The sequence below is a fragment of the Homarus americanus genome, unplaced genomic scaffold (genome assembly GCF_018991925.1).
Source record: "Homarus americanus isolate GMGI-L3 unplaced genomic scaffold, GMGI_Hamer_2.0 scaffold22311, whole genome shotgun sequence".
Classification (NCBI taxonomy): Eukaryota; Metazoa; Arthropoda; class Malacostraca; order Decapoda; family Nephropidae; genus Homarus; species Homarus americanus.
The window spans coordinates 2,337-14,439 of NW_024737617.1; the positions used below are offsets into that span (position 1 = coordinate 2,337).

Sequence of the window (12,103 nt, forward strand, 5' to 3'; positions counted from 1 at the left end):
ACAAACTGGTAAGTTCAGAACAAGTTATATATATATGCACAGAGGAGGTGAGATCAGTCCACCTCACTCTGTATGTTCAAAATACATTTTGAGAACCTTGGGATGATCATGTGAAATGGATAGGGTTTCACCTCTTATTGGCCTTTGTAAGTGAAGAGATTTTGACAATCAAAAAGTTAATACATATCAAGTTTTTATACTTGTGTAATTACATCTCAATCACCTGAGTGACAATGAACACTTAGCAAGACTAGTGATCAACTAGTCCTGTAAATAGTAAGCTTTACATTGTCTGCTGCAGCAGCCAAGTATAAACATTGTTTACATTTCATTTTACATTTATGACTGCTTCTGCAGACCCAAGTGGCCTTGAAATTTTTTTTTCTCAATACCAGAGACAAATGGATACAAATATACAATGTATTATATTACCTGCTGAGATAACTTTCAGAACTTTGTAATGGTCTCTGCTATTGTGCGGGATGTTAAAAATTATACCAAGCCCTTGAAGATGACTCCAGTAAAGCATTCTTCAAAATACTGGCAAATCTTAAAGAATGGTGTTGATAATACAAGGCACAATCACAGGTGCTGACCAGAACATAACAATTACTTGAAGGCCACATATAAGGTAACCCTTTCTTATCCAAGAAGATACTCATTAACTCACTGGGAAGTTTTCATCAGATGGTAACATTAGGAACTTAAAGACTGATTTACTTGCATACACTATTTGCATGGTTATGCTACTTTACGACATATTTGTGTATGAAAAAAAATATATATTATTTTATTATTCATAAAAAATTCAGTTTTAAATCACACTAATTAATATTTAGCAATGTCAGATGCTACAAAATGTTATAGCATGCTGCACATGATGTATTTCAATTATGTCAACGACAATATTACCACACTTGATTGTAAAAAAAAAATAAAAATAATTCAAACATCGTACTACTGGCTATTAAGATCTGTTTTATCTATCGCACGAATGTTTACTTACTAAATAATACATAAAATTATTAAAAGAACATACTCTTTAAATGTTACCTGCATCCTGTTGATCTTTTGGAATAAATTTTCTATTCACTGTGATACTATGACTCATCTGGCCCACCTAGGACACGAGGTTAAGAATAAGAAAATATTTCTCTCTTCTCTGGTTCTTAATTTTTCATCAGGGTAGACTTGAGTGAAGTCCATTTCTACAAACAGTATACTGTGCAGACTTGCCAATAAATTGTTTCATTGATCTGCAGAACAATCAGTACCCACCTGCATACAAAACAAAGTGATTCCTTTATCTCACCTGCAACACAAGCAATAAACATTAAAGTAAAATAAATAATCTGAAGCAACTGTTTACTGTTAATCAGTACAATGGGATCAATACACTGTCATATTAATAACTAAAGCCAACCAATAACTATAAAAGCCATAAAAACTGTTGATTTAAGAAGTGGTAAATACTGTTTTTTCTTCTAGTAGGAACATTATTCAAAAGATTTTAATTGTCATTAGACTTGATACATTCATTTGCAACCAAAGATATCCCAATACAGATAGTCTCCGAGTTATGAACTGGTTACATTCCTGGACCCTGTCCGTAAGATACTGTGAATAAAGTGGTGTTAAACAATATAGACTAATGAAATTAATATAAAAAATGTGATTTTAGGAACTGATTTTTGTGATGAATATACTGGGATCTCATTCATAAGTCAGGCATTTGTAACTCGGGGACTGCCTGCATATTCATGTATGCAAACATCAAGTGTCTGAGCATGTACAGTACTACATATAGTATTTGTGACCATATATTTGTTGCCATTATGTAGATTGATTATCAGTGGATCATACAGACTATTTTATACAATTTAATAACAACTTTATAATCAACACGTGAAAAAGCAGTTCATGTTCACTGATCATACTGCACTCCCAATCCTTTTATATTCACTCTCTCCTGAGATTATCCAATCTGGCCTGGATGTCTTCATCTGCAGCATCTGCTACAGCTACAGGTGTCTTTGAGGCAGCAGTTGTTCCAAGTGTTCCACCAGCAGATGGGAGCTCACTCAAACCCTCTGTCATTTGGAGGCCAAGCTCATCTAGGACTTGGGACACAATAGCATCACTGTCAATGAAGTAAAAGAAGACAATCAGCAATATCATCCAACACTTAGTAGGATTTTTTTTCACATCCTCTACCTCATACAGTAATGCTTTCCCAGGAAAACCCAAGTAATGGTAATGATTTCATTAGTGTGAAGTGAAAACATATATTATCAGGGTGATATTTTTAGCTTTTTAATTGGAAAAAAAAGTGCGCCTTATATGCCGTAAAATAAGGTATTATTATTTCATTTTTGTGCCAGTTGGTTGACGCTGTTGGCTAATGGTGGCAGCATATAACAAATCTATTTAACATTTGTAAAATTAACACATAGTGAGATCACCTTGTAGTAATGATTATCTGAATAACACCTTTAACCAACAAAGAATTTATGTTTCATATTAATTTCCACATGCAAGACATAATCTTGGAATGGTAAATGTAGTACAGTACTGTCCTGTACTATACCATCTGTCTTCATTTCCTATAATTTCTAATGTACTGTTTAATTATCAATGATGAAGGAAAAATTGTGGGGTTTCACCACTTTTATTACTTTTACTACTTAGTATACTTAGTTAAAGCTTGAACTATAATACATTACCTCTCCTCCTCATCATCCTCATCACCCATGGCGTCATCTATAACATCATTCATCATCTCTTCTTTCATGTCCATAATTTCAGTCTGCTTTTCAAATTCCTGCATTATCTGCTGGATCTGTGGGAGCTTCAGTTGCCTGTCAAAAAATAAAAATAAAAATGTATAAAATATATAAATATATAAATATATATATATATATATATATATATATATATATATATATATATATATATATATATATATATATATATATATATATATATATATATATATATATATATATATATATATATATATACACAGATACAGTATTACCCCGCTTTACGCGGTTTCACTTAACGCGATTTCTCATATACAGTCAACCCTCACTTTAAGCGGTCCCACATTCTGCGTTTCCACGTTAACGCGGTACCCTGCCAGAACCTAACGTGCTCACATTACGCGGTGCGTGAACCCCATTACGCGGAGAGTGTCCGGCGCGACGCTATTTTTAGATTCGCCCCACCTGGCTGCCTGCCTGTGCTCTCGCCCCTCCCTCCTCCTCCCTCCGCTTGGGCAAGCCACGCGGTAAGGTTGCGCAGTGTGTGTCTTTGTTGCGTTATCACTGACGTCATATGACGCATCGGACTGTGATTGGCCATGCATCCCTACCCCCCTCTGCTGCTAGCTGTAATTGGCTTAAAGTATTATGACGTGTCCACCCGGGGGAGGGAGGGAGGGAGGAGAGACGACGCTTGACCTAGCCGCGGCAGTTTCATCCCTCCAGGCCACTCCGTGTAAACGCGCATCCATTGTTCCGTAAAATGGCTTCCGCCGGACCACCACCCCCAGAGAAAAACCTTTCCTTACCTGGACCCAGCGGCACTAAACCAAAGAAGGCACGACGTTCCTTAAGCTACGAGGTGAAGTATAGCATCATCCAAGAGTTGGAGAAAGGAACAAGGCAGGTTGATTTGGCGCGCCAGCATGGCGTGAACGAATCTACGATCCGGACTATAAAGAAGGATTCAGCCAAGATAAAGGAGCACATGAAGATCACAAAGTCTACAGGTGCTTCTATGATCAAGTATTTTCACAACCAGGTGCTTCTCAAGACAGAAAAATTACTTGCGAGGTACTTGGTGCGTCAGGCGCGACGGAACATGGTGGTCGACACGCGCTCTGTTAAGGACTACGCACGTGAACTGTACATAGCAGTGGCACGAAAGATGGGAACTTCAGAGCCCAAACCCTTTAATGCTTCCTCTGGGTGGTTACAGAGGTTTAAGATCCGGAACAAGATCACCAATATAAACATTGGTGGTGAAGAAGCGAGTGCTGATTGTGCTGCGGCTCGGGAATTTCCTCCGTTTTTACGTGAGATTATGGAGGAAGGACAGTACAGTGACGACCAGGTGTTTAACATGGACGAATCTGGTCTTTTCTGGAGAAAACTACCTTCCAAGTCCTACATTGTGAAGAATGCCAGCAGGATTCGGGGCCGGAAAATGCAGAAGGAACGCATCACCGTCCTGTTTACCACCAATGCCTCCGGTACCTGTAAGCTCAAGTTATCGGTGATCCACACAGCACGCAAGCTACACGCCTACAAAACAATGGACATGACCAAGCTAAACGTCCACTGGCTGACCGCACGTAAGGTGTGGATGTTCTCTACACTGTCCCTCTCCTGGTTTGATGACTGTTTTGTTCCCGATGTAAAAAAATTCTGTGAGCGACAGAATGTGCCATTTAATATTTTGTTGCTGCTGGACAACGCACCAGGACACTCGCCCCTACTGTTAGATCGTCACCCCAACGTAAAAGTGGTCTTCCTTCCTCCCAACACTACGTCTTTAATCCAGCCCATGGACCAGGAGTTGATTTGCAATGTGAAAGCTGCATTCTCAACAAAAAAATTCCAGCTCCTGAACGACTACACCAGCACCAGGGAAGAGTTGCGTAACCTGAGTGACACCACCACCGATAGCAAGAGCGAAGAAGAGGAGGATCAACAGTTGGCTGAGCAAAAAATACTCTTCAAACAATTCTGGAGAGTATTTAACATCAAGAAAGCTGTGGACATCTTGGTGGAGTCATGGGATCAGCTGTCTATTGCTACAATTCGTCACGCATGGAGACATGTGTTGCATGGAATACCAGGTGAGAGGAGGAGTCAATCTGTGACTGGTGAGGTTCAGAATGTTGCAGTAGCAGTGGACCTTGCCAGAGAAGCTGCGCAGACTGTTACAGTTCCAGGCTTCTCCGAGACCACCAACGACGACATCCTGGAGGTGATCAGAGATCCTGAAGTGACTGCCGACGAGATGTTGGAAGAAGAACACGTCAGTGAAGAGGAGGAAGAAGGTGCGGCAGTCTCCGAAGAACACAATTTAAGTTATAGTGATATCAAGGGTGCCATGGAGTGTGCAGAGAAGATGAAGTCCTTCCTTTCCCGCGACAATGACGATGACCGCTATGAAGTCTTCCATACCCGGCTGGTGCAGGCTATGGAGCCGTACATCAAGGTGTATCACGACAACATCAACGCCAGCCGTCAGCAAAGCATAACAGATTTCTTCGCCCGCAACCCACCACAGCCAGCCCAAGCCAGTGATAGTGGCAGTGAAGATGACTTTGAGGGATTTGTCAGGGAAGCCCTGACAACTGTAAGTGACAGTGATGGTGATTCACCTAGTAATGGTGATTCACCTGAGGGCCAGTAATCTGCCCTCTGCCTCGGAACCAGCCTCCATCCCCGTATGCCGACCCATCTCTTCTACTACCGTAAGTGTTACACCTAATTTTTAGTTTTCTAACCTTACCTTTATTTTTCCTATGTTAACCTTTATCTTTCCTAACCTAACCTCTTCTATATTACTTGTTTTTTCATACCATCATAAAGTTAAGATAAAATTTTTACTACAACATAGTTGTGTGTCGTCAAAAAGTGGAGTTTGGGGATCGGCCCGGACTCCATTTCAATTAATCCCATATGTTATGTTATTCACTTTACGCGTTCCTCACTTTCCGCGGTACCCTCCGGGTTACATTAACCGCGTAAAGTGAGGGTTAACTGTATATATATATATATATATATATATATATATATATATATATATATATATATATATATATATATATATATATATATATATATATATATATATATATATATATATATATATATATATATATATATATATATATATATATATATATATATATATATATTTATAAAACCCGAGCAAAGCCAGGTAATTTTGCTAGTCATCATATATAATGGTACTGTAAAAGGTATAGGTATTACTGTAAAGACCCAGGAAAAGGATTTGACAGTGGGAAAGCCAGATTACAAGAGGAACACATGAAGAGTGGACAAAAAAAAAAGAAAAAAATAAGTTGCATTTCAATATACTGATCAAATACCTGTTGGAATAACATCAGAACATTTACAACTAAACAACAAACAGTATCGTAAAACCTGGACAACTGGAGCATTATCCCTTGAAAACATAATATTGTCTGGCAGTCACAAAAAATGGAGTAGTACATATAATATTAGTACTGACTTGTTCATGTTCATCATGGCCTTCGTCACCCCCTTCATTGCTTGGGCCATGGCATTTTGGCTCTTCAGTGTTGTAATTTTAAGTGATACAGCTTGGATCTGTGCACGCATCATGATGAACTTTTTGGTGTACCGTCGTGTCCGAACAAGGTCCTTTGCCATCACCTTCACTGCATCCTATGTTTAAATAGTTTACAACAATTAACAGCATTATAAAAATAAAGGAATTACAATAAAAATACAATGTAAAGTATTACAGAAATGATCTTATGGAATAAAAAAAATCTTTCTTCTTCCAACCTACAATAATTAGTACGTACTGTACAGTACTGAATCAGAGTACAGTACAGTACTGTACTGCACCAGTACAAAAGTACTCTACACTTTTTATACAATATATATATATATATATATATATATATATATATATATATATATAAACAGTAGTCCATAAAAGTCACAACAAACTTACCATTTGTCCCATTTTTGCCATCTTCTTGATATCAGCAATTATTTTTTTCTCCTGTTGCTCCATCTTTGATCTCTCTCGATCCAAATCTCGCATGGCTTTGGTTAAGGCACGCTGATTCTTTCTCAGCATTTCCTCTGGTGTCATTTTCCGACCAAACAGCCATTCCAGCGGCATATTTGATGAGCTGCAGTAAATATGTGAACAGCAATAAAATACGGTAATACAGTACTGTATTGTACAGTACGTATACAATATAGTGCATTATATTTCTCTGACTCAGGGCCTCCAAATGACCCATAATTTACAAATACATTGACAGGGTTCTGATGCTAACTTTGCCCCGTCAAGGAAAAATTAAATGATGCTCCTGCTCTCACTAGTATACTGTACAGATTGGCTGCAACATTTTCTCTAACATTCAATATCATTCATAATATAAAGGACAGCAAATTACTGGCATATCTGATAAAAAAAAAATTTAAGTTTAAACATACAAAGACGAAGGTTTATAAATTAAAAATTTGAAAAAAAAAGAGACATGGCTTCACGTATAAGCACTATTTGTCCTCACAGAGCAACAAAATATAAAGGCTACACATGATAAAAACATTAATATGTCTGAAACATAAATCCTGAGCATTCTGAGAAAAATCTCTCTGTTCCCGGCATTCAAACAAATTTCCAAGAGATCGCCTCATGTGCCGAGTGCATGGGTGGGTAGGCTGAGAGTGCTCATGAGCTACAATTGGCTACTACTGTCATGTGACTGCATAGGTTGCCTATGATTGGCTGATGTATCTTGCAGTCTATCTCCTCAAACTCTAGCATTACGACATTCAAATATTAAAGTATGGTACCTACAATATTAGCAATATACCATACTGTACATGGTTGGTAAACTCATGAAATACAATACAGTATACAGTAGGTATATTACAAATAGTATTGTACCAATAACATAAGACTTATATGTGCACTCAAATACAAGTACAGACAAGTAATTAAAGCAAATTTCATAATTATCACACTTCCACTTATAATTTCATACAGGTATTTGTCAATTTATATCTTCAGTAAAATTCATCACTTAAGAGCAATGACTGTATGTCTTTAAATATTGGTCTAATGTTGCACCACAATACAAGTACAGTACTGTACAATAATTTAGCTAATTGTATGGTTATTATATTGTACTGAACCTACAGGAGTACTGAACACAAATAAATAAAAAAAGGTTAAAAACAGTGATAAATGTACAAGGGGCAAAATATATTTGAAAGCAGTAATACTGTAGTAAAATCTGCTATACAATTATGAACAAACCACAAACACTTCCAGATACATAAGTATATACTTGCTTCAAACTATCAAAATTTGCTGTTGTTAAATACAATGCAATGCTGGTTATTTCACCCCCTGACATGAGAAGTAAATACAGTACAGTACCAAGCAGACCATACTGTACCATACAGTGGGTAGTTTTACAACTCTGTACACATTGTAAAATGAGTTCAGAAGCTATACCGGTACTCTATGTTGCAACTATACTCAGTGACACAACCATTTACAATTTATCTACTAATAATATTACCTTTCCATCCTTGTTGTCTGGCAATTCAAAAATGAAAATTTGTCACAAAAAATCATCATAAATACTGTACAGCATATATAATACAAAAGTATAACAGTTGCACCAAACAGGAAAAATATATTATGGAGAACAGTATAGCACTGCACACTCTTCCTGGTCATCCTCTAATAAAGTGCTGGAAATTTATGGATGACTGGATGAGGGAAAAATCGGTAGCCATCTCCCCAATTTCGCACTAGGGGAGGTAATACAGTGTACAGTATCTAACTTAACTCCTACAATCAGCCTCAGAGTTAGCGTCAAGGACCTTTAAAATGTACGAATTGACTGAATTATCCACCAGGCCTCAGTGCTTGGGGTGACATTGCCAACTTCCATACCCAACTCTCTAGCATGGGGTGGCTTCGCCCCCCTCGACCCCCCATGAGTGGTTATATAATGCTGTCAGTATTTAACGCATCCTTATTTCACCTAAAGTAACATATTCCCTTATTGGGGAAATGCTATTTTTTTAGAGTTGGATCAAGTATTGTATTGCATGGTAATGTAATTTAGACGACCCGCACACTACACACTCCCCTTCCCATGGGTCGCCGACGGCATTATTGTATAAATTATAAAAAAGAAACACTACCCCAAAAGAGAACATTCACTCACAATTAACAACAAAAATTATGGTGGAAAAGCAGTGTGTTCTTGCTAGAATATTTGGCAGCATTAATCTACACATAAACCGACTTAGCTACTGGGATGACTTCACCTACAGTCTCCTCTTAATAGATAAAATTTCAATATGTACGGAGATATGGGAAACCTTTGTGTCCGAGTGGCAATATAATATTCATCAAAAGTCAGCTTAGCTGTACAGCTGTTGTTTGACCTCATTAGCACCCTTGCTTGTCTAGTGTTGCTTCCTGAAAAATTTCATTGTCTTTTCCACTATTCTAATTTTTTCCAGCTTTCCTCAGCCATTGTTGTTGTTACTATGTGTTGCCTTTAAAGTATTCCCTCACCACAGTCACAGCTATTTAAAAAAAAAACTTTTTAAAACCCATTATGACACCAGTTTTGTTTTTCCATTATACTCAAATATTCCGGCCTGTATTGTGTTCTCCTAGGTTTAATATTATTCCACTTAATTTATTTTCAAGTTTCCTCAGCAGTCACTGGGTTCATTATGAACTGTCTTATAGTCTCACCACACTCTGATTGTTCTTTTTAATGTATAGTCTCACCACACTCTGATTGTTCTTTTTAATGTATAGTCTCACCACACTCTGATTGTTCTTTTTAATGTATAGTCTCACCACACTCTGATTGTTCTTTTTAATGTATAGTCTCACCACACTCTGATTGTTCTTTTTAATGTATAGTCTCACCACACTCTGATTGTTCTTTTTAATGTATAGTCTCACCACACTCTGATTGTTCTTTTTAATGTATAGTCTCACCACACTCTGATTGTTCTTTTTAATGTATAGTCTCACCACACTCTGATTGTTCTTTTTAATGGTGAATTCCTGTCATGAATCCCCTGGTATATTTAATTGTTTTTGCGAGGGAAACAAGAAAGGTGTCTTAAAATTGTCTAAACCATCGGAAAAACAGGGCCCGACTAATTACCCAAATGTAGCCGCAATGAAGTCAAATAATGGTCCTACATGAATAAATCGGACTGCCAATCACTTCTCGACTAGTATTTGGTGTCACGAAGTCACAAAAAATTGGTTAACTTAATTTAATCTGAGTTAATAAATCACTTAAAGTGCATGTACCTAACCTAACCTAGCCTAACACAACGCAACTCAGATTAAATTAAGTTTACCAATTTTTTGTGACTTTATGACACCAAATAACAATCGAGAAGTGATTCACAGCCCGATTTACGCTTGTACGACCATCATTTGACTTCATTGTGGCTACATTTGGGTACATTTGGATAATTACTCGCTCCCTCGGTACATGCACCCGATCTATTAACTCAGATTAAAGTAAGTTTTCCAATTTTTTGTGACTTTGTGACACCAAATACTAGTCGAGAAGTGGTTAGTAGTCAGATTCATTCATGTAGGACCATTATTTGACTTCATTGCGGCTACATTTGGGTAATTAGTCGGACCGGGAAAAACACATTGCCCAACTCGAGAGCAGTCGTTGGTTGAAACTACAAATTTACCTAATAATTAAAGTGGCAACCCTAAAATACACTTTTACCAAAACTGACCCCATATAATATATGGAGCTTAAGATTTACAACACATTACAGTTCAGTCACAACCCTTTTGCAAATGAGATGACCTGTAGCAGGAAGACCATCTTGAGTACAGTTGTGTTCAGAAGGAACACTTTAACTATGTTCCATTACATATTAAAGATTCATTTGAGGCACAAAATTGTCAACAGAAATTACAACTCAGCCATACCTTTCACAGGTGTCTTGCCTCAAGGTAACCACTAACAATATTGTGTAGGATGACTCAACGTCACACGGCGACCTTCCCTGAGCCTCAGCTGCCTCACTGCCACCGCTCACTGACGCACGTTATCACCACTTTATGTACTTTAGCAACACACTCATTATTACAAGGGCTCAATGTGCACAAAGTGGCTGATAATGTGTCTTTTATCATTAATGGCGGAGAAAACATTACTTCCAGGAAAATAGTTATATATCATGTTTTTATACCTGGAATTTCTTGGGGTAGTGATAACAGCTGCACTGTGTTTACATCAATGACGTCATGACACGACGACGCGGGCCATTTGAAGCATGTGGTGTAGGGTCATATATTACTTTTACTTTTATCCTCTTCGTCACTCATCGGCGTATTAGCCGCTTGAGCGGTCAGTCACGTCTCTGTTATACACTGTTGACAAGCACTGGGCATGTATTGGTTCCATAATGTATTTGTATCTGCTCCACTGTTAGCCAAGTCTGGTTTTGAATGAGCTCACACTCGGCGAGTCGGTGTTACTTTTACTTTTTTTTACTTTTATCCTCTTCGCCACTGATCGGCTTGTTAGCCGCTTGGGCGATCGGTCACGTCTCTTTTCATTTATATTCTTCACCAAAAGATCGGCTCGCTAGCCGCCCGGGCGATCGGTCACGTCTCTGTCACGCACTGTTGGCAAATACTGGGCATGCACCGGCTCCTGAATGTACCTGAACCCGCTCCAGTGTTGGTCAAGTCTTCTCTTGAAAGAGCTCACACTCGGTGCCGTCACAACACTCTCTGGTAGATTGTTCCAAGAGTTTACAACCCTCACTCCGAAAAAGTTTGCCCTCACGGTTTTCTGGACTTGCGGCTTCTTCAATCTTGAGCTGTGACCCCTTGTGGGGCGAGCGTCCGCCAGCTCCAAGTAAGGACACTCAACTGAGTAGTGCCCCCTGAGATGCTTATACACCTCAACTAGGTCCCCCCTTGCCCGTCTGTTGGCACAGTATTCTCAGGAAAATTGTTCCAGGAGTTCCCAACTCTCACCCTAGAAAAATTTGTCATGACTAATGTTTGAACTTCAGGCTTCTTCAACCTTAAACTCTGACCCCAACTGAGGCGGGCATCTGCCAGCTCCAGGTATGAAAACTCAACTGAGTAATGCCCTCTGAGGTGCCTGGCTATAGTATTGTAGCGTACTGTATGTGGCCAGTTGTCAATTATCTTAGTATGGGCACACAAACGTACGTACATGCAGATATCTCACACTCAGGAATGAGGTAGAATAGAAACTCACAATGCGCTTTTTGTATATATATTGTTGTATAGCGCA

The 12,103-nt window shown here is 38.4% G+C and overlaps 1 protein-coding gene across 2 annotated transcripts; it reads right to left on the minus strand.

Annotated features, from left to right (window-relative positions):
- Positions 1-1,150: 1,150 nt before the first annotated feature.
- LOC121873500 (charged multivesicular body protein 2a-like) lies at positions 1,151-10,940 on the minus strand. Of its 2 annotated transcripts, XM_042377091.1 has the most exons (6): positions 10,759-10,940; positions 8,336-8,352; positions 6,745-6,928; positions 6,274-6,449; positions 2,724-2,858; positions 1,151-2,140 (listed from the first exon to the last, which is right to left on the minus strand). In XM_042377091.1, the coding sequence occupies exons 2-6, from the start codon at positions 8,341-8,343 to the stop codon at positions 1,960-1,962; spliced, it is 684 nt and encodes a 227-aa protein (XP_042233025.1). In that variant the 5' UTR covers positions 8,344-8,352; positions 10,759-10,940; the 3' UTR covers positions 1,151-1,959. The 2 variants fall into 2 exon arrangements, with proteins under 2 accessions (XP_042233025.1, XP_042233026.1); XM_042377092.1 differs by lacking the exon at positions 8,336-8,352 and having other exon boundaries at positions 10,759-10,932.
- Between the last annotated feature and the right edge of the window lie 1,163 nt (positions 10,941-12,103).

What these genes read in the sequence shown, in the direction of transcription:
- LOC121873500 (XM_042377091.1), bottom strand. An exon ending in TGGCAAAAATGGGACAAATG is followed by an intron (nt 6,450 to 6,744) that starts GTAAGTTTGTTG and finishes ATTTAAACATAG; the next exon opens with GATGCAGTGAAGGTGATGGC. An exon ending in GCCATGATGAACATGAACAA is followed by an intron (nt 2,859 to 6,273) that starts GTCAGTACTAAT and finishes ATTTTTTGACAG; the next exon opens with GCAACTGAAGCTCCCACAGA.